The sequence below is a fragment of the Dromaius novaehollandiae genome, unplaced genomic scaffold (genome assembly GCF_036370855.1).
Source record: "Dromaius novaehollandiae isolate bDroNov1 unplaced genomic scaffold, bDroNov1.hap1 HAP1_SCAFFOLD_31, whole genome shotgun sequence".
Taxonomy (NCBI): domain Eukaryota; kingdom Metazoa; phylum Chordata; class Aves; order Casuariiformes; family Dromaiidae; genus Dromaius; species Dromaius novaehollandiae.
Genome location: NW_026991289.1, coordinates 2,179,779 through 2,202,351, shown reverse-complemented (window position 1 = coordinate 2,202,351; position 22,573 = coordinate 2,179,779). Strand labels below are relative to the sequence as shown.

General features: G+C 62.5%; 1 protein-coding gene across 1 annotated transcript; it reads right to left on the bottom strand.

The window, feature by feature from the left end:
- Positions 1–1,256: 1,256 nt before the first annotated feature.
- Positions 1,257–19,849, bottom strand: LOC135325542 (class I histocompatibility antigen, F10 alpha chain-like). The gene is made up of 6 exons (XM_064503658.1): positions 19,720–19,849; positions 2,703–2,906; positions 2,281–2,556; positions 2,116–2,199; positions 1,952–1,984; positions 1,257–1,276 (listed from the first exon to the last, which is right to left on the bottom strand). The coding sequence occupies exons 1-6, from the start codon at positions 19,847–19,849 to the stop codon at positions 1,257–1,259; spliced, it is 747 nt and encodes a 248-aa protein (XP_064359728.1).
- Positions 19,850–22,573: the final 2,724 nt, after the last annotated feature.

Here is a 22,573-nt window from a genome sequence, read left to right as displayed (position 1 = left end):
GTTCCAGCTGGGAAGATAAGGGAGTTACAAGCAGTCTGCATTCCTGTGTCTCACACTCCCAAAGGGAGGGTGTCAAGGCTTTGAAATAAGACCAGTGCAGGGCATTAGGACCTTGAGGGGCAAAGCCTTAGCTCACTGCTGGGGCAGTGTTCATTGTTATGATTTAGAATCACCTCCTCCTCCTCCTCTGGACTTTGAGAGACAACAGTAACACCCAGCAAGAAACAAAGGTACAATCGTCGGCAGAAACCACAACAGTAAAGATAAGGAAGAAAAAGAGCCTGCCTAGGAACAATGATGAGATCCAATGAGGAGCAGGAGACCCCAGACCTAAAAATTACTATTGGTCTAACTACCGCGTGAGGGGTGGGAAATTTAAGTTGAAAAAACTATAATTACCCAGGATTTTTTTTTGTTGGGGTCTCTCTTTGGAGGCACCCAGCTCGAGCTGTAATTATTGTACGCACGTAACTAAAATTTACTTATTTAATTTGCTTTGATTTGGCTCTGAATTTTACTTGCGGGAACCTAGGGTCGGGCCTTGTTATGGTGGCCGACAAGCCTAATTTCCATAACAGTACAGTCAGAAAACAGCATTGTTGTTGTAACAGACACACCTAAAAACAACGTTCCTGTGCTACGAGACGCACCACAAAAACAGCGTTCTTGTTCAGAGGCCCACCACAAAAACAGCATTCTTGTTCAGAGGCCCACCACAGAAAGAGTATTCTTGTTTGAAGAGGCCCACCACAGAAACAGCATTCTTGTTCGAAGAGAGCCACCAGGACAAGTGCTGAAAAAATCCAGCAAATTCTCTATTTCCCAGGCAACTGGCAGATGGAAACCCTGCCTCGCACACTGATAAAACTGGTTTTACCCCAGCTCAGAGCTGGGACCACGGCAGGAGCAGGCTCCGAGCGCTCCTCTTCTCTGGGGGCTTCCCGCCACCTTCACAGCTTTTTGCAGCACGTTGGAGCCAGGGAGCAGATCCAAGGCACAGTGAGACAAAAGCCTGAGCCCCCCGACCTGCCCCCGGGTGCCCACCTGCACCCCGCAGTGCCCGAGCACCCAAATGGGGCGGGTTTAGACTCGAGCGGGGCGTCAGGTGCTGCTGCTCCCGGGCTGTGGGAGCCGAGGGGACTTGGCGGCGTCCCAGAAGCTGCAGCGAGGAGACGGCAGGCGCTTGGGCGGGCTGGGCCCCCGCTGCCCACGCTGCCGGGTCCGGCCGCGGCTCCTCGCTTACCAGGATGGAGCGCTTAAATGGCGGCATTGCTTCCTGCAAAGACAAGAGAGGAAAAAATCAATAAAGGCAGAGGTGTGGGGGGCAGGGGGGTACACCCGCACCCCCGTGTGCGCCCTGTCCTGCAGGTCCCAGCCCCACGTCACCGTCCCCCACGGGAGCTGTGCTGCGGGGCTAAATCCCCCCTCCCAGAGCCAGGGGAGCAGGCAGAAGCCCCCAGGAAGCCAGCCATAGCGCCCGGCCGGCCGGCAACCCCATGGCGGGTGCCAGCCTGGTATCGCGCTGGGCTGGGGCCCCCCGCCCCGCTGCCATCACCAGCTCTGACCCATTCTGGAGCTGCTGGATGCCCCGTCGTGGCCTGTGAGAGAGGAGCGGCAGTGAGCCCCAGCCCCGTGCCAGTGGCACTGCGGGCCCCGCACCAGCCGCGGGCAAAGCCGGGCCAGGGCAGAGCCCGCTGGGCCGGGACTCAGCCCTGGAGCCGCCTCACAGGCGCCAGGAGCAGAGGGCAGCGCCCGGGCGCCTCAGCCTCCAGCGGCGGGACGCCAACCCTTTCCCTGCCCTGCAGCCGGGGAAAAGCTGCGGGGCACGGAAGAGGGGAGATGGGGGCAGGTGGGGGACGGGATGCGCCAGCCCCGCGGCCGCCAGAAACGAGAGAGCAAACGCCGCCCCACTGCCAGGCGCGGCCTGGGACAGAGCGGCCCCGGCACTCACCTTTGGCAATCACGTACCCCTGCTCCTTCCTCCCTGCGGGAAGAAAGAGGCATCAGGCCACGTGGCCCCTCACGGCCCGGCTCTGCTCCGGCCCCAGGGCTCCAGCTCGAGCCCCTTCTCCTCCCGGCCTCCCTCCCCCCGCCTCCTCGGCCCTGGAGCTTTACCCCATCTGCTCTTCCAGACCACGATGACAACCACCACAGCGATGACCGCCCCAAGGACAATGGGCAGCAGGGAGCTCGGCGGCTCTGGAAGAGAGCGGGGCCAGGAGCAGGGGCCGGGAGCTGCCCCCAGCAGGCGTTCCGCGAGCTCCGGCCACCCGCGCTCACCCCAGGAGAAGAGGCCGGGCTCCGGCAGGCTGGCATGCTCCATGCAGCACTGGTACTCGTGCTTCTCTGCGGGGAGGCCCTCAATGCTGGCCCAGGCATGGTAGGTGCCGTCGCCATTGGGCGTGACGCTGCCCCGCTTGGTCTCCTGGGCTTGGACGCGGCCCTTTTTCAGCCAGCTGATGCTGATGGGCCGCGGGTAGAAGCCGTGAGCCCGGCACGACAGGGTCACGAAGCCGTGGCTCTCCTTGGCCGACACTCTCACCATGGGGCGCTCTGGGGAGACGGCGCGAGGGAGGGAGGTCAGGCAGCTCGCGCCCAGGCCCGGATGCACACGCTGCACCGCGCCGCCAGCAGCGCCCTCGGGCGCCTGGGCCCAGCACCGAGCCCGGGGCCCGTCCCCGTGTCCGGGGGGTCCCGCCTCGCCCTCACCAGCGCGGCCCTCCCGTGCTCCACGTATCTCCGCAGCCCCTCGATGCAGCTGTTCTCCAGGTAGTGCTTCCAGTGCTGCGTCTCGCTGTCGTAGCGATCGATGAGCTCTCCGTCCACGTAGCCCACGGAGACGAGGGCGGGCAGCCCCGGGCTGGGCTTTGTCACGGCGGTGTTGAAGTAGCGCAGGGAGTGGGGGCCTGCGGGGACATGGGGTGTGGTGAGGGGCCGGGGGGGCACATTGGGGGGCATCTGGGGAATCAAGATGTCCTGGGGGGACAAGACGGGCGGGTCGGGGGGGCAGCATGTCCCAGGGTTCAGGTTGGGGGGGCAGCACGTCCTGGGGGAGCAGGTTGGGGGGCTCCGGGGGGGCAGCACATCCCGGGGGTGTCCAGGGGGGTAGCATGTCCCGGGGGGCAGGTCGGGGGGGCAGCACCACCCGGGGGCGGTTACAGACCGGTCCGTGGGGCCGCTGACGGGGAGCCCGGCGGCAAGGGAGGGCAGAGGGGGGCCGGGGTCCCCACCCGCACTCACCACTCGCCGCCGCCCCCCTGCAGCAGCGCCAGCGCCAGCAGCAGCCCCGGCCCCATCACCCGCCCCGCTCCGGCCTCCTCGCTGCCATTGCTGCCGCCCTCACACAGCGCCGAAGCCCACGGGGGCCACGCCCCCGCGCCACCATTGGCTCCGCTGCGGCGCACCGCCATTGGCTGCGCTCTGTCCCACCCGCCAATAGCGGCTCGCGTCGACCCAGGCGTCACCAGGCGCTGGGCTGATCCCGGCGCGGCAGGTTGGGAGAAGCGACAGCGAGGGCGCGCGCGGAGGGCGCTGCGCAGGGCCGAGCCGCGACTCCCGCCCCGCCTTGTCGCGCAGCCATTGGCCCCGCCGGCGGCCGCCCGCCAATGGCGCGGCGCGGCAGTGGTGACGCCACCGGGCACCGGGCAGATCTCCGCGGAGCGCGTGGTGGGCGGGAGCGCGGCGGCGATGTGGGAGGACGAGGACGATGTGGGGATGGAGATGATGTGGGGACGGGGACACTGGGGGGACAGGGATGATGTGGGGATGGGGATGATGTGGGGACAGGGACACTGGGGGGACGGGGATGATGTGGGGATGGGGATGATGTGGAGATGGGGACGATGTGGGGATGGGACGCCATGGGGATGGAGACGATGTGGGGATGGGATGCCGTGGGCATGGGGACGATGTGGGGATGGAGATAGAGTTGGCTCTGTCACAGGGGCAGGGGGACACTGTGGGGATGGGGATGATGTGGGGTTGGGGACGATGTGTGGACGGGGACACCATTGGGATGGGATGGAGTTGGCTCTGTCACGGGCAGGGGGACGTGGTGGGGACAGGGACACCGTGGGGACGGGGACGCCGTGGGGCTGGAGATGGAGTTGGCTCTGTCGCAGGGGCAGGGGGACGGGGACACCACGGGGATGGGGACGTGGTGAGGACGAGGACGGCAGGCGAATGGGGATGCTGTGGGGATGGGGACACTGTGGGGACGGGGATGCTGTGGGGATGCTGATGGAGTTGGCTCTGTCACAGGGATGGGGGGACACGGTGGGGACAGGGGTCAGCTCCGGGGATGGAGTTTGGCTCAGCCAAGGGACGGGGACCCGGCGGTGGAGATGGGGACCCGAGGATGCAGGGACGGGGGCAGGGATAGGGACAGGAGACCACGGGGACATGGTGATGGGGACACGGGGCCAGCAGTGGGAGCTCAGGGAGTGGCGCCCATCGAAGGCCGAGTGCTGGTAGGTGGCCCCCAGCCCACCCCCTGCACCCATAGGTCTACTGGAAGATGTGGAAACCTGCCCAAGGTGGCACCCATGGGTGAGGAGCTGCCCGGGGACCCAGGCGTCCAGCCCCGTTGCACCCCTGGAGCCAGGCATCCAGTCCCATCAGCACCCACACCCATCCATGGAGCCAGGTGTCCAACCCCATCAGCACCGTCCGCCACCCATGGACCCAGGTGTCCAGCCCCATTGCACCCGTGTTATCACCCATGGGCCCAGGTGGCCACCCATCAGCACCCACCACCACCCATGGACCCAGGTGTCCAGCCCCATTGCACCCGTGTTGTCACCCATGGGCCCAGGTGGCCACCCCATCAGCACCCACCACCACCCATGGACCCAGGTGTCCACCCCCATTGCACCCCTGGACTCAGGCATGAGGTCACATCAACACCCACCACCACCCATGGACGCAGGCGTGAGGTCACATCAACACCCACCACCACCCATGGACCCAGGTGTCCACCCCCATTGCACCCATGGTCCCAGCCCCCTGCCCCATTGCACCCACGTCCCCAGGCTTCTGCCCCATTGCGCCCATATCCCAAGCCTCCCCGCCCCATTGCACCCATGGTCCTAGCCTCCCCGCCCCATTGCACCCACCTCCCCAGCCCCCCGCCCCGTTGCACCCGTATCCCCAGCCCCCCTGCCCCATTGCACCCATATCCCCAGCCCTCTGCCCCATTGCACTCACATCGCCAGGCCCCCGCCCTATTGCACCCATATCCCATCCCCCGCCCCATTGCACCCTATCCCCAGCCCCCTGGCCCATTGCACCCATATCCCCAGCCCCCTGGCCCACGCAGACAGGGCCACACTGCAGCAAGCCCAGCGCAGGCCCCCAAGCTGCCTGGCAGCTGCAGCACAGCACACAGGAGCAGAGGCCAAGGGTGCTGGCTTGGTGCAGCCGGCGGAAGAGAAGGCGTAGGGGGATCTCACTGCTGCCTGCAAGTGCCTAACGGGAGCGTGCAGAGAGCATGGAGCCAGAGACGTCCTGAGGGGCCTTGGGACAGGACAAGGGCAACGGCACAGCTTGCGGCAGGGAAAATTCCCCTCAGAGACTGCAAATGGCCTTGGAAGCCAAATGGTGGTGCAACACTGGAGCAGGGTGCCAGGGCCGTGCGGGAATCCATCGCCAGAGACGGTCAGAGCTCGACCCTGACAGGCCCTGCAAAACCTCCTCTGCTTGCCTCCACTTGCAGCAGGAGGTTGCAGCAGACACCTCCGGAAGACCCTTCCCACCCCAGCTGCTCTCTCACTCTGCGACTGCTTGTAGGGCTTTCTCTGCAGCCCTGACTGCCTTCCTTGGCAGCGCCTGCACTAGTCTTTCTCCTGACAGTTCCCTGACACCAAGTAACACGGCGGGAACAGCTGCTGAGGGTTTATTTGGAGCAGAACATGGGCTGTGGGACACGATGCGGCAGCATTGCTGTAGCAGCCAGGAGAGAGCCTCCATCGCTCTGCCTCTTTGCCATGCCCCATCTCGGGCGACCTGTCTGGCAGCTGCATGATCGCGCTGTTCCTCTCACTGCCCTGAGACACAGCGGCAGCTAAAAGCTCTGCGCAGAGCCCGAAGCGCTGCCCTGAGCCGCGACGGCCATCGCCTGGAAGGCGCAGCATGCGGGAGGGCGGTGATGCCTGTGGAGGAAGGAGAGCCGTGGGCGAGGGGCTGGGCAGGCGCAGGGCAAGCACCCGCCTGTCCCTGGCACCAAGGGCTTTCCCGAGGGCTCCTGGCCTCGGCATGGCCAGCCCCTGGGTGCTTCCTGCTGCCAGCCTCAGTGCCGCTCGCTGTGCCGTCCCCAGAACGGCTCTCGACTTGGGTACCTACCTGAGTCCACCTCTGGCGTGGGCCTGAGGGAAGACGACGACTTGTGCTCCTCTTTGGGCTCACAGGCAACCTGCATGGGGAGAGCAGCAACACACCCCTGTGTGGTATCAGCTGGCCATGCTCAGCATCCTGGTGCCCTGGGATATGTGAGGGGGGAAAGGGTCTGGGGTGGGGGGATGCTGTGAGTGGCCACGAGCCCCAAGGGGAGGCACATGCAGCTGGCTGGGCAGTGGCACAAGGCTTGTCTTGGGGCCGTAGCAGCAGGGCTGGGCCGGGGGCCACGACGGGCAGCGGGGGATGGAGGTGGCCGGGTGCGGGGCACAAGGGGGCTGGCTCGCTGGCTGTGGGAGGCGGCTGCTGCTGGGGCTGCCCCTGCCCTCCTCGCTCAGCACCCATGCCCCAGGGCTGGGTGCTGTGCAGGCCGGGGAGGGCACGTCAGCCCTGGGCCTCTGGCACTTGGAAACGCAGAGCACCAGGCATCTTCCCCAGGGCAGAGAGTGCAGAGGGCAAAGGGCTGGGGGGACAGCTTCTCACCACGGCCATGGGGGACCCATGCGATGGGGCAGCTCTTCTCACCCACCCTGCACACCCCAGACACTGCTCACACCGCACCTCCCTTGGGTGGTGGGTGCCGACGCCAGGCTCCTTGCTCACCTGGTGAGGAAGGCCTGCGGCCAGGGCAGAGCCTTCTGCTGCGCTTTCTTCGGGCAATGGTGGTTGGAGAGGCAGGCTGTTGCTCTCCCCACAAGGGCCTGCGCACAAGTGGGAGGCCTCTGGCGCAGCCTCTGTGGGAAGCGATGCAGGCAGAGGAGCATTTTCCCCTGCATCCTCAGGGCCTCTGGCTGCGGGGGAGGCCTCCGCCTTTGTCCCTGTGCTGGCCGATGGGGCCAGAGGCACACTGCCCCCCGCATCCTGGCAGCCTCCTGCCAAAGGAGATGCCGCTGCCTCGGCTCCTCGGGGCACTGCTGGGGCCAGAGGCGTGCTCTGCAGGTCACCAGCTGCCTCCCTGGCAGCATCTCTGCCCTTCACAACGGGGGAGCAGGGCACCTCCTCAGGGCACGGCTCTGTGTCTGCCAAGAGGCTCCTGAGGCTCGGTCTGACCCAGCTCATGACCAAGGCCGTGTTTTTCTCCAGCTCCTCCCATTGCAAAGGCTCTTCATCAACGTCCTCTTCCTCATCGCTCCACTCCACGCCAGAATCCTCCGGCGCTCCCCGGACTCTCTTCCCAGCTCCCAGCTCCCTCCTGGGCGCATGGGCGTACAGCCGCTCCTGCACCTCCCACTTGGACGTGGTGTCCTTGAGGAGCTCCACTCGCGTCACCTCCGGTTGCCACAGGTTATAGAAGGAGTTTCTGGCACAGAGCTGAAGCCAGAGAGGGAGATTTGTGAAGGCAGCTGCTTTTCCCACCAGCAATGCCCCCCGCAGCCCTGCCAGCACTGCCACCATCACGCTGTTGCAGCAGGGCGCAGCGGCTGGCCCCAGCACACGGAGGGTCACCATCTGCCGCGGCCCACCCTTTGCACTCACCTCCTTGGGGCGAACATTGAGGCATCCCGATGCTGTCAGGGAGAAACGTTTCCCCTTGCCCTTCCGCTCCTTGCCCTCACTCTCCTTTGGCCTCGGCTCCTTCCTCTCCAGACAGGCTTCTCGCAGCTGGGCCAAGCTCTGCCCGGTGCGCGCCACGCAGCTCCTGTCGAGCTCCTCCAGCGTCTCTGTTTTGATTGAGAGCACGGCGAGATACTGCGCGGGGTTGTCGGGGTGTATGTGCAGCGGCGTGCCTCGAAGGCGACAGATGATGCCCAGAGGCTGCTGTTTGGGCCTCTGCACTGCAAGCTGCCATCCCAGTGTGACCAGTCCATGGCCACTGCCCAGGGAAGCTGGTGCACCGGCCCCCGTGACCTTCCTTTTGCCATCACGAGTGTGGGCATCAGGCCCTTGCAGAGCTGTGGCAGCTGTGCTTTTGCCATGCTCGCTGCTCTCCTCTTGGGCTCTCTTTGCCACTGCTGCTGGACCAAGGGCGTGTGCCGATATCTTCCGTGGCACGGCTGCACTGAGCTCCTTTGTGCCTTTGTCCACATCAGGCTGCACCAGCTGCCGGTCACGTCCAAGACTCATGTCATCAGCACAGCTCCAGGCTGCAGACACGAGCTCAAGGCCTGTGGATTCCAGAGCTGCGGAAGGTGCTACAGGGCTGTGTGCAGCAAGTCTCTGGCTCTCAGCCCTCAATTCCATGCACGCATCTGCAAGGATGCTCTGGACAAGGCCAGCAGGCTCAGGCCAGGAAGGCCAGGAGGACTCTGCTGTGACCATTTCACTGGGGCAACTGCCAGCAACGGCTTTGGCAGAGCTGGGTGGCACCTCTGCGAAGTGGGGGCTGCTGAGCCCAACCTGCTGTGAAACACCTTTGGCCATTGTCTCCCACTGCGGGACCTCCCCCACGCCAGAAGAGGCTGATTCTCCTTGGGGATTCTCAGCGGGGGAAACTTGCCCTTCTGCAGGCTGCAGCTCAACACCTTGGGACGCTGAGGCCTTGCTCCGCACCAAGTCCTGCCTGTGCGCCATCGTCTCCAACCATTGTGCCTTGGTCTCCTGCGCACAGGCATCTCTGGGAGCTGCCAGCACCTGGCTACCTAGCTCCTGGCACAGTCCTTCGACAGTTCTCGAAAAAGCCACCCTCAGCAGCAACGGTGGCAGCCTTGGCTCTGTCAGGCAGCCTGGCCACGGCTCATGCTGCTCCTTGCATGCTGGCATGCCTCGCATCTGCCTTTGAGGAATGCTCTGTGCTCCCGCAACAAAGGAGGTGCCTCCTGGCAGCTGCCGGCTTTGCACAGGAAGACTTGTCCTGGCACCATCAGCTCGCAGCAGCCTTGTTTTTCCCAGCGCGGAAGACCCAGCCCTGGCCTCAGGCAAGCAGTGGACAGGAGCTTGAAGTGCCCGGGGCAGAGCCCCAGCCTCCCGCTTGCCTTGTTGAAGGGCAGGCAAAGGAAGAGGCACTGCCTGTAGACCTTCCTCTGCCAGGCTCTTCCTGCACTCCAGACACATCACAGCAGCACTAAGAGGCGGCAGCTGCTCCCTGGCTTTGGCCCTGCCTCTTGCAGAAGATCTGCAGGATGTCTCCAGAGCAGGCAGCTTGGTTCCACGGGCAGATCCTGCCGTTTTAGCTGCAGAGGCCTCCAGGCCTCCAAGGAGCTGCCTAGCTGCCTTGGGTGCACGAGGTGCTAAGCTGGGCAGATGGAGTGTTTCCGTTTCTCTCTTGAACGCTGCGATGAGAACATCTCTGGCAGTGTCCTTCACCGTCTGCAATCCAAGCCCAGGAGACAGGAAAGTGATTGCAGCCCTTTCCTCCCCCCCAGCCCCCGCCCCCACTCTCCATCCTTCCCACAATTTCCAGCACCTCTGATGCCCTCAACAGCGGCAGCACTCTGCCACGCAGGCGGCTCCCACCCTGCTCCCAAAGGCTGCATGGGGACAGGGCTCATCAGCACTGCGCAGGACAGGGGCAAAGGCAGTTCCCCTGAGGAGCCTGAGACCTCCTGGTCTCTCCCACCGCTTCCCGCCTGCTTCTCCGCAGCTGCAGCCAGGCAGGCAGAGGCTTTGCCACCATCGCTGCTCAGCTCGGTACCTCTGCAATGACGTGTTCGAGGCCTTGCAAGCTCTGTGGGCCGGGCAGCAACGGCTGCCTGTCCCTTCGGTGCGACGAAGTCAGGGTCGGGATGCGTTGCAGCGCTGCGCGCAGCTCCCGCTGGCCCCCCTGCAGGGAGAAGGAAGCCCATGATGGAGGTGGTTGCGTTCGTACAAGCGGCCCCTCAGGCACAGGAAAGCCCAGCCCCACGTCGAAGGGAAGCTCGGGGCCGAGCACGGCCCAGCTGCGCTAAGCCCAGAGGTGCTCTCTGACCCTCAGCACAGCTCACAGGCTCCATTTGGGCCTTGCAGCATCCCGGTCGGTGTGCTTTGCGCACCAGAAAACCCCCAGCACCAGCAAGAAATACCCCCTGGCCAGAGAAGATCAGGCCTGGCTCGCTTGCCCCACCTCCTCTTCCCCACCGTCCTCACGCTTTCCATGCGGCTCCCGGCCCTGCTGCCTGCCTCTCCCTCCAGCCCCACCGCTCACCTTGCTTCTGCGCTTCGGCCTCACAGAAAGCCCATCCACGGGCTGGGAGCCAGCATTCGCCTGCCGCCCCTTGTCCATCTGCAGGAGCTTCTCCTGCGCACCTGCCACTCTGGCACTCAAGAGAGCTGCTCCCTCCTCAGCGAGCTGCTCTCCTCAGAGGGCACACCCAGGGGCTCTGCTCCCAGCACGGACTCGGTCACCACGGGCACCGCCCCATCACAATGGCCTTGGGGGCACGATGCCACCCCATCACAAAGCCCTGCACGTTGCCATGGGGACCCCCGTGACCACCTCCTGCTGTGACTAGGGGCACCCGCATCACAAGGCCTTGCTGGTGACCGTGCTAGCACCGACATCACAAGGCCTTGCTGCTCACCGGGGGCACCTCCAGCACCAGGGCTTTGCCTCCAAGCCTCTGGTGCCAGCTTCTGAGCCCAGCTCCGAGCTGCCATCTGTGCCGCAGCAGGGATTTTCCTCTCCCCACCTCTCTGCCTCCCAGACCGTGCAGATGCTGCCCTTCTTCAGGCCCTCTAGAGCACACAGCCAGCCACTGCAAGACCACTCCTCTTGCTCGGGCCACGAAGCCTCACCCATATGCCTCACCGTCCAGCCCTAGGCAGAGCTTCCTGCATTCCCGCTGCTTTCTCACAGAAAGGCCAACTGCCCCTCCGCACCTTCCCAGACGGGCCTTCCCAAAGAGGCTGCAGCCATCCACCGCAGCGCTCCAGGCATGCCACGCTGCAGGCCCGCAGCTGCACACAGACTGCAAAGTGCTCCTGTCTGGTCCCCAGGCTGCAGGCATTAGCGGACAGACCCCCGAGACAGGTGCCCGGCTCTGCAGATTTCCCACAAAAGGTGCCAGAGATTGATTTCTCCAGACTGCTGCTCTCTAAGCACTTCCCTGTTGGCGTGCACGCACTGCGCTGGGCCCCTCCAGGCTTTCTTTGCTCCACATCACCCTGCACCTTTGCCTTGCCCTCCCACACCATCCCTTCCTCACTCTTCCATGCATCCTCCTCTCCCCTCAGGGGCGCCAACTTTTGGGCTCTCCTCACCACCTTGGCCACCGGCTTGAGCCTCACGGCAGCACACGGGCACACTCTCCTCCTGATGAAGCGTGACACCCCCCAGCCTTGGTGCCTCGCTGCTGGCTCGCCTTCGGGACGTCCAGCTGCTGGACCGCCAGGCCACCGGGGCAAGCAGGCCCTGCCCTCACCTGTGCACCTCTTCCTACTCACGGGGCTTGGGCTTTGCTTGCTTTTGCCCCCGGGGGCACGTGGGGACCATCTCTCCACGCCAGCCTTCATGCACAAAGAGGGGCCCACGCTCATGAAACCAAAGCCCTGCTGCCAGCACCAGCTGCACGCCCAGGGGCTGACCTGCTGCATCCAAGCACTGCTGCTCAAGCCCATTCCCCTCACTGGCAGCATGCAGGAAAAACCCCACCTGCCCTGCCAGGCCTAGAGCCATGTCATCACAATTGGTACTTTCCAGGCAGGATCCTTGTGTCAAGGAATAGCAAATTAAAACTGTCTAGAGGTAGCCGCTTAGCACGACTTCTCTAAAACTTGCTTAGCATGAGGAGCTAAATTTGTTGAAGCCTTAGGCCGCACTTAGATAAAATAGTGAACTTTTACCTAGTTCAGTAAGAAAAGGGCCTGAGAGCTGGTTCAAACTGGAATGATAAGGGAGTTGCAAGCAGTCTGCATTCCTGTGCTTCACACTCCGGGAGGGAGGATGTCAAGGCTCTGAAATAAGGCCTCGTTGGGTGCCAGGACCCTGGGAAACAAAGCCTCCTCTCACTGCTGAAACAGTGTTAATTTGGGGGGTCTGGACTATCTTGGGGTCTGGATTATATCCCCTTCATCAGGACCTTGGGAGATAACACCTACTGTCACTGCTGGGGCAGTGCTAATTGCTGGAACAACACCTCTCTGTCAGGGCCTTGAGAGACAAGGGCGGGACCCGAGGAATCAAGACACATCTGTCAGCAGAAACCTCAACAGTAAAGATAAACAGCCTGCCTAGGGACAGGGATGAGACCCAATAAGGAGCAGGAGACCCCAGACCTAAATATTACTATTGGTCCAAACTACCGCGTGAGGGGTGGAGAGGTTAGACTGGAAAGTATAATTGCCCAGGGATTTCTTTGCTCGGGGTCCCTCTTCGGAGGCACCCAGCTCGAGCTGTAATGACTGCGTGTGCGTCATTAAAATTTAATTATTTAATTTGCTTTGATTTGGCTCTGAACTTTTCTGTGGGAACCTAGGGTCGGGCCCTGTTATGGTGGCTGACAAGCCTAATTTCCATAACACCTGGGAGGAGGGAGGTGTAACCTAGGCCATTCCCGTGTCACCAGAATGCCAAGGGTGTTGTCCGCAACCCCAGGCCCCAGGGATTTGGAGCCATTACACCCTGTGGGGGGTCAGGGACACTCGACCGCCCCAGGCTGGGGCTAGGCTCAGCACACACTTACTGGGGCTGGATTGTCTCCAGCTTGGCTGCTGCTTTCTTCTCTTCCACGGGCTGGGGGGAGGCTTTTCCACCTCTGCCTGTGCTCCTTTCTCCTGGGCTGGGCGGGAGGGTGGGGAGCCCAAGTCTCTTTACGGCCAAAGCCCTGCCAAGAAGGAGCGACTGACTGTCTGCAAACCAGACTGGGAAGAGAGGAGCCCTTTCCCAGAGGCCCTCTGGCAAGCACCCGGCAGCAGGAGCTGGGCAACCAGGAACCTCTCCACCACAGGCCCCCAGGGCAAGGGCAGGGTGGGAGCAGGGCTTCACTGCAATTCCCAGCTGGCCCTCTGCTTTCCTGCTGACATCACTGAGAGCATGGGAAATGGGGAGGAGGGAATTGCCATTTGCAGAGGAGGAACTTCCAATGAGCTCCTCCCTAGGTTTGGCAGGGCACACCAAGCGATCCAAACCCTTCTGCACTCAGGTTTTACCCACAGCTTCAGGCCTCACTGCCCCACTGGCTGCTTCCCCAACCCCCGGCAGCCCAGCAAGGGGGATTTGATAACACCGTGACTTTTCCTCAGCAGGACACCCCTCTGCTGCTTGGCCTTTGGCTGCTGCAGCACTCACAGAAAAACACCCGGCAGGATTCACACAGCCATTAGTGGGGCGGGAACTACTGCTTTCCTTCCCCAAATGCTCCTACCAGGTGTGCTCTGCTCTCAGCTGTACTTCTGCTCCTGTCAGCTCTGGGCAGCTCTGGATCCTCCCAAATGCTGCAAGAAGCTTCCCTGGGGTGGAGGTCTTTCTCTGGGGCCAACTGTTAGGCAAAGAACAAAAAGAGGCCCTGCCTTTTGGAGGCAGCTGAGAAGAGAGCTTTCCGCAGCATCTGCAGCCTGAGGTGACTGCAGCACGATTGGGACCAAGAAGGAAAAAAGCAGTGAGGTGTACGCTGTTTGTCTGGCAGGAGTCTGTGTGGAGCAAGAGAGGCAGGTAGAGAGGAGGTGGGAAGCTGGTTGCAGAAAGAGAGCAAATGAGGCATGAGGACTCCAAAGAAGAAAGGAGGGGCCGGGGGAAACTGCAGCGGGGGTATCTTCCAACAGTGAGCGTGTGGATGTGTACACATGGCAGTGAGGCTGAGCTGCAGACCCAAGCTCATGCTGACAGCCTCGGAAAAGCCAGCAGACTCTCCACCAGTCTATGCGCAAAAGCCTTGGAGGGGCTGTGCAAAGTAGGGAGGGAACAAATTGCACCCTAGACACTAAGTGCTGGGCAGGGAAGGGAGATGCAATTGTAATCCAGTACTAGCTGGGTGGGAGTCCTAAGACCATGGGTGGTAATTAGTTGTGCTGCAGTTGCAAAGTGTCCCATTGACTGAGCAGCAACACTGCCCCCAAGGCCAGAGGACCTCCCGCCCTCGGCTCCGTGACGCAGAGGATGGCCGTTGTTCCGAAGGGTGTCCAATGGGGCCGGTACCTGAGCCGGCTCTGGAGCCTCCCCTGTACACCAGGCTTCCCACGCAGCCCATTCGGCCTCTGCTTGTTCCTGCCACTCTCTGTACAAGGAGCCCAGGCTCTGCCTTTGGTCCCACTGCGCACACAGCTCGCCGCTTTCCTGCAGGGCCACAGAAATGCTACAGCACACAGGATTAGTCTCAGCTGCTGCCAGGGCACGGCTTTCTGCAGGTCGTACCCTCACTCCTGGGCTCTCTCCTCAGCCGGCCTGTCGCCAGAGTTTGGCTCCGGAAAGGTGAGCAGGCCTGAAGTTACGCCCGGCTCCTCCCTTCACTGCACACACCATTGAGCGGTCTGGGAGGACCAATGATCTCAACTACCAAGGGTCTAGAAAAGACCTGTGCATTGCCACAGCCTCAGAATGCAGCAGGTCCTGCTGCTAGAGCCAACAGTGCCCTGGGGAAGTGTCCGTGGCTGCTTCCTGCAAGTACAGGAGGCAAGGACACACTGGAAAGGTAGAGCAGGCCTTTGGCCCACAAGGAGATCTGAAGGAAGGAAGAGCAATGGTCAACGGAAGAGTGCTTAAGGGCTCTTGGCAGAGTCGGTATGTGCACAATGGGGCTTTGGCACCGTTTGCAACAGCACAGTCATTACAGCAACCCAGGGCATGTACCTGCAATAGTCTCCAACAGCCTTCAGGAACAGTGAGAGCAGCCGTGGACCTGGCTGGAGGAGGTGGGTGCTGCTTGCCGGCCTCCTTGGTCCTGGGGGAGCTGCCTGGACACGGTGGGAGCAGACTACAAGGAGATAGCAGGAGGAGTTGGCATGAGCACAGCAGGACGTTGTTCTGCGTCCCGTGCGCCCGTGCTGGGCTCCTGCCTCTGCAGTGGGAGGCAGTTCTGCCAAAGATGCAGCTGTATTTCACTAATCGTGAAGCAGATCCTCGCTATGACACAGGGGCAAGCCCAGCTTTGAATCTCGCTTCTTACCAGGCCACGGGCTCTTCTCAGAGCTGAGATTCTTCTCCAGCAGAAACACCTTGTCCACCCGAAACACTCGTCTCCAAACATGCAAACTCTTCTTCTCCACATCACGCAAGTAGTTTTCCGGAACGGACATGTTACCCACGCCTGCTAGCTGGACAGGCTGAAAACAGGAGAGCAACAAAGGAACAAAAGCAGGGCTTTCACACACACAATAACGAAGACTAGACTTGTCAGGGCACACTAAGGGTGATCTCCAAAGGGGCAAGATGCGGCGCTTTGCAGGAGAGCCTTGCACTCTCCAGTCTCCCCCTCTCCCACTCCTTCACCTCCCACCAGCTGAGAGTTGACGCACAAGCAGGGAAAAACCCCTGGAGCCTCAGAACCTCCGAGGAGGGACCACACCTGGCAGAAACTCTCCACAGCATGCCACCATCTCTGGCGGGTTGTTCCACCCTGCCAGGAGCAGCTAGAGAGGGCCCCAGAGGAGAAACCCCACACTCGGCTTCTCCAGCTGCGCTTTGCTTCTGCTCTCCGGTGAGGGAGAGCTTGCTCTGGGGCAAAACTGCCAGCTGCAGGCTCCTGCTGGGGCCTGGCTGCTGCTTTCCAAGGCAGGCAGGAAGAAGGCTGCTCAGTGGCAGCATGCAAGCAGAAGCCAGCACTCATCAAGGTCGGAGGGACAATGAGGACATGAGCCCCACCTCCTTCAGCAGCAGCGCTTGGCAGTAGCACTCACACACGCTCTCCCAAACTTTAGCTGCATCTGGGCAGCAAGAAAAACATGGGCTCTGCCTGAAGTCAACAAGCTCACCACCATCCCACCCGCTCCAAACCAAGCAGACACAGGCAGCACCCACCACCACCACCTCCACCAATCCCAAGAGAACCCGCACAGTGGGCGGCTGCAGAGCTGACACGTTAACTGACTTCCAGCCAGAAGCCCTCCGCTGGCCCCACCAGAGCTCTGGAGACAAAAGAAGGGCAGAAGAAAGGCTTGCCACAAGGGCTTCCTCCCAGCCAGGAGACCAAGGCGTCTCCGACGGCAGAGCCTCTTCCCCGCTCTGCAGGCACCAGCAGAACCAGGGGTGAGAAACCAGGGGCCGTGACTGCGCTTCCCAACACAAAGCCAAGCTCAGCAGCAGGAATCACAGGCTCTGGAAAGCAAACGATCCAGCTCTCACACGGGCGTTTCCAAGAGCCTCTCCAGAGCCCAGCAGCAGCACCAGGACACCTCAGCCTTCTGCCAACAGCACTCCTGTCCTTTCACAGCCTCCTCGCAAAGCCAGACCCTCTCCTGGCAAAAACTGCCCCTCCGTCCCCAGCCTGGCAAGAGGACAGGCCTCTGCCCACGGGCACCTCGCGGGCTCGCGGAGCTCCAGGCCTTACCTGCCTTCCAGAAATGCACAGGCTGCCGAGACAGCAACGGCAGAAGCGGAGCAAGGCAGAAACGGGCCGGTTCCGCGCCGTTGCCCCCAGCTCTGACGAATCCCCTCCACGCTCAGAAAGGCTTTGGCCCAGCTCAACCCAGCCACAGCCGCCGCCCCACACCAGCACCCACTGCCCCACACGCCCCACCTGCCCGCCCCCAATGTGAGTGACACCTCCCGCCTCGACGCTCCGCCCCCCGCCCCTCCCTGCTGCGCGCTCCCCATTGGCTGCGGCGGCGCGTGGCCTGCCGGGGCTGCACAGGCGGGAGGGGAGGGGAGGGGCGAGCAGGGCAGGGGCGGGGCGAGGCAGTGCGCGTGCGCGTGCGCAGTGCGGGGCCCCGCGGCAGAGCGCCCCGGGCAGGGCGGGTGAGGGGCGGGGCTGCGCGCATGCGCGGAGGCTGCAGGCGCTGGGGAGGCAGCAGCAGCTGCGCGTGCGCGGCCTGGGGCCTGGGCGAGGCGTGGGGGGGCTGCTGAGGTGCTGCCGCGGGGGCAGCAGCTGCCCCGGAGAGACCTTCCCGTGTCTCTGCCGGAGAGGATCCCCGAGGGCCTGGGGAGGGAGAGCTGCGCGGCCTGGATGCTTTTTGTGAGACTTCCAAAGCCAAGTGGAAGTGGGCAGTCAAAGCAGGGAGTCCCCTGCATCGCTGATGGGGAGCTCCAGAAGGCAGCTGCTGGAAGCTGCCCGTGACTGCACACGCCGGGTGAGCTGGTGTGAGCACCAGAGGGGTTTGGTCTCTGTGCCCTGCTGCCGAGCTGTGCACCTGCCTGCGCAGCAGCAGGTGGTCCTGCAGGAGAGGGAGGTAGATGCGACTGCAGGCGTTGAAATCCACAAAGCGAGGGGCAGAGAGACAGAGGCACAAGAGGAGGCTCTAATTCCTCGTCAGGAGAAAAACGCAACCGATGGCAGAGTCTCCCCAAACCCTGGCACGCGCTTGGCCCTCCCAAGGAGACGCACCTCCCTGGGCCAGGTGTCCATCACTATTCCCAGGTCACACAGCTGTTGTGTCCGTGGGAATCACCTCACTCCCCCATGGAGCACACGGCCCCCCTTTTCCCTGGCCCAGAGTCTCCCCTGGCAGGAGGCTCTTTGCCCACCCCTTTCTGCCTGTTGCTGCCTCCAAATGCATGGCAGTTATTGCGGGTGGAGGAGGCCCCCTTGAAGGAGGAGGTGCAGCAAAGGGCGATTCCCTTTCTGACAAGTGAAAGCCCTTGGGACCTGTGTCTCAGTGACTCTACGAGCAAGGACGCCAGGCATCCCTACTTGCGCCAGGGGTAAAGGTGTCTGCAGCGGCCATCCAGTTTTCCTGAGTCCAAAGGAAAGGACGTTTTGGCACTTTCTCACGCCCGACGTGGTGAGGACAGCCTCAGGTTCACTACAAGAACCTGGAAACAGGTCAATGGAGTGAACCAGTAGACTTAATAACGTGGGGGAAAGGTTATGCTTGTGTCTCCACAGGTAACGGACCTCGTTGGATGCCTGCACAGCTGATTCGACCTGTTGACGCATCCCTCGAAACACCAAACGAGGACTGAGAGCCAGTTAAGATGAGCCCATTTCAGGACATTTTCTGGCAATACCTGCCTGCCTCGTGCAGGGTCAATATCAACTCATAAAAGCTTACCGCGACTATGCGACCTTACTAATAAGTTGTAGATAGAATCAGAGTGGAACCCTTTTGAGGGACAGGACTGGACGTTATGTTTGGGGTCATGGGTTAAGAAGGTACTGGCGTGTGGATTGGTAATCTTGCTAAGATTTCTAGCCCTTGCTATCTATCTCCCCTGCTTAATAAGCCTTATGCAGAGAATGACTCGAAGGACTTTGCATCAAGTACTTGTACAAATACACACTGCACTGGCAATATTTAGTTTAGAAAATAAAAAAGGGGGAGATGTAGGGGCAGACAGCGAGGGATTGGACAAGATAAGAGTTAAGGAGCTGAAAGCCTTGGGAGGAATAAATAGCAGTATGTAGATAAGGTAGTAGCTGCACGGGATGAGAAGTAATGATGGGAACACGACCTTCCAGAAAGTACCGATCCAGGCTAGAGCTCATGTAAAGGGCTTGCTTGCTTCAATAAAGTTGATTGTGATCCAGCACATCGGAGTCCGTGAATCAATCCACCAGAGTCCCTAAATAGACCCCCCTCCCCGTCCCCAACCCCCTGTCCCCCCCCATCCCCAAACAGCCCCCAGGGTCAGTCCCTAAACCCCCTCATCCCCAAAGAGCCCCCTCATCCCTGCCCCCCCTCGTGCCTGTCCCCAACCCCCCCTCCCTGTCCCCAAATAGCCCCCAGGGCCTATCTCTAACCCCTCTCATCTCCAAAGAGCCCCCTCATCCCTGTCCCCCCCCATGCCTGTCCCCAGCCCCCCTTTCCTGTCCCCAAATAGCCCCCAGGACTTGTCCCTAACCACCTCCCATCCCCAAATATCCCCTCATCCCTGTCCCCAAACCCCCAATCCCCAAATACCCCCCATCCCCCAAACCTCCCTATCCCTGTCCCCCCCCCCGTCCCCAAATAGCCCCCAGGGCTTATCCCTACCCCCCCCGTCCCCAAATACCCCCCCATCCCTGTCCCCCCCCTTCCTGTCTCCAAATAGCCCCCAGGGTCAGTCCCTAACCCCTTCCATCCCCAAATACCCCTGTCCCCAAAACCCCCCATCCCTCCATCCCTGTTCCCAAATAGCCCCCAAGGCCTGTCCTTAACCCCCCCATCCCTGTTCCTCCCATCCCTGTCCCCAACCCCCCCATCCCTGTCCCCAAATTCCCCCCCATCCCTGTCCCCTCCTACCCCTGTCCCCAACCCCCCCCATCCCCGTCCCCTCCCATCCCTGTCCCCAACCCCCCCCGTCCCCAAATAGCCCCCAGGGTCTGTCCCTAACCCCCCCTCCCTGTGCCCAAACATCCCCCATCCCTGCCCCCCCCCGTCCCGGTCCCGCCCCCCCCCACCCCAGACCCTGCGCGGGGGCGTCGATGTCGGCCAGTGTGGCCTGCAGCTCGGCGGGGGCCCAGGCCGCGTAGGGCGGCAGCGGCGGCAGCTCCCCCGCGCCGGGGCCCGCGGCTGCCTCCAGCCGCTCCGTCGCCATCTTCTCGCCCGCCCCCGCCCCCTGCCCGCGCACACGCACGCGCCGCCGCCGCCGCTGCCTCAGCGCCCGCCCAATCCGCGCCCGCGCCGCCCCAGCGCCCGCCCCCTCCCCGCGGACGCGCCGCCACCTCAGCGCCCGCCCAATGCGCGCGCGCTGGACGCCGGGAAGAGGGGGGGCGCGTCGGCCGCACGGCCTGCTGGGAGTTGTAGTTCCTGGCGGGGGGACCCAGGCGTCCGAGCCGGCCCTGAGGTAACGGCCGGGCGCCCCGTGTGGGGGGAGGGGAGGTGCTCGGACGCCTGAGCCCCGGGGGGGTCCCGGATGCCTAGGTCCCTGCGGGGGGATGGGGATCCCCTGGGCACCTGATGGGGGGGGTCCCAGACACCTGGGTCCCTGGGGGATTGGGGGAGGGTCGAGGGGGCCCGGACGCCTGGGCCCCCTGAGGGGAGGAGGGGATGGGGGTCCCCTGGGCACTTGGGGGGAGGTCACCTGGACGCCTCGGTCCCTGGCGGGGGGAGGGGATGGGGGTTGGGTCCCCTGGGTGGGGATCCCTATGGCACCTGGGGGAGGAGGGTCCTGGACGCCTAGGTCCCTGAGGGGAGGGGACGGGGGACACATGGCCCCGCTGGCATCCGCCCCCCCCACACACACACATGTGCCCCCCCCCCCGGCATCGCCATGCGGCTGCCTTGCAAACACGTGTGCCACCGGGCTGCCATGGGGCCCTGCTGTGGGGCTGGTGTGTGCGTGGGGCGGCCGTGGGGTCCTGCTATGGGGCTGGCGTGTGCGGGGGGCTGCTGTGGGGCCCTGCTTTGGGGTTGCCATGGGGCAGTGCCATGGGGCTGCCATGGGGCCCTGCCTTGGGCTGCCGTGGGGCTGGCCTGTGGGTGGGGTAGGGCTGTGGGGCTGCTGTGGGGCAGTGCTGGGGGGCCGGTGTGTGTGGGGCTGGCGTGTGCAGGGGGGCAGTGCTGTGGGGCTGATATGGGGCTGCCATGGGGCGGCCGTGGGGCAGCACCATGCACCCCCCCACCCCGAGCGGCCGCCGGGTTCCAGTTCCGGCAGGAGCAAAAGCGAAAGCAGCTCCAAGCGAAAGCGGCTCCGGGGCGGCGGCGGCGGCGATGACGACAACGACGACGACGAGGGTGCGACGGGGGTGCGAGGGATGGGGTGACTGGGATGCGAGGGACAGGGGGATGGGTGTGTGAGGGACGGGGTGACATGGTGCCCAAGGGACAGGGGTGCAAGGGACTGGGGGTGCGAGGGATGGGTGTGTGAGGGACGAGGTGACGGGGGTGCGAGGGACCGGGGGTGCGAGGGACCGGGTGACAGGGGTGCGAGGGATGGGGGTGTGAAGGACGGGGTGTGAGGGGGATTGGGGTACACTAGGGACAGGGTGTGTGTGGGACAGGGTGTGCAAAGGATAGGTTGTGCGAGGGACAGGTGTGTGAGGGACAGGGGTGCACGAGTGATTGGCGTACACTAGGGACAGGGTGTGCGAGGAATGGGGTGTGTGAGGGACAGGGGTGCGAGGGCCGGGGTTGTGCAAGCAATGCACTGACCTCTTCAACATTTGGGTGGAAATGGCCTCGTTTGATCTCCCTGGTGGCCCCGACCTCCCCCAGCTTTTGGGGTGGGAACGGCCTTTTCCGTCTCCCTGGTGACACTGACTTCATCGACTTTTGGGGTGGGGTTGACTTTCTCCAGCCTTCTAGGTGGGCTTGATCCCATCCAGCCTTCTAGGTGGCCTTGATCTCATCCAGCTTTTGGGCCGGGACTGAGCTTTTCTAATTTGCCAGGTGGGATTGATCTCGGCCAGCTTTTGTGGTGGGATCGACCTTTTCCGGCCTTCCGGGTGAGTTTCAGCTCCTGCAGCTCTCCAGTTGGGATTGACTCCTCCTGATTTTCCTGGGTGGATTGTCCTTGTCCTGTTTTCTGGGTGGGATTGACCTTCTCCGACTTGCCTGGGAGGATTCAGCTTTTCCAGTGTTCTTGGTGGGATTCAGCTTGTCCAGCTTTCAGGGTGGGATTGATATCATCCAACCTTTGTGGTGGGATTGACCTCATGCAACTTTTGGAGTGGGATTGACCTCATCCAACCTCCTCTGTCTTTCCAGGTGAGATCTTCCTTCTCCTCTGGCTCTCCAGGTGGGATTTGGCTTCTTCAGCTCTCCTGGTCGATTCACACCTGTTCTTCCAGGTGGGATTTATCTCCTCCTCCAACTCTCCAGGTGGGATTTGCCTTTTCTAATCCTCCTGGTAGGATTCATATTTGATTTCTCAGGTGAGATTTTCCTTCTCTTTCAGTTCTCCTGGTGGGATTCATACTTGATTTTTTAGGTGACATTTATCTTCTTCAACTCTTCAGGTAGGATTTACCCTCTCCAAGTTCCTGAGTAGGTTTTATTTCCTCCAGCTTCCCAGGGCAGATTCAGCTCCTCCAGCGCTCGTGGTGGGATTTGGCCCCTCCAACCCTTGCAGTGGGATTCAGCCCCAGCTTTAGACACCAGAACTCCTTCCAGCTCCCAGTACTGCCTCGTCCTTCCCCTTCCACTGAGTCATCTCTGTCGGGTCTTGGTGGGCTCCTCTGTTTCCGAAGTACGTGTGGTCCCTCGGACACGTGGTCCCTCGGACACGCTGTCCCTTGGACACATGAAGCCTCCAACACGTTGTCCCTTCAATGCATCTCTATGGACTCTCGGTCAACGAGGATGTGATCTACCAGCTGAG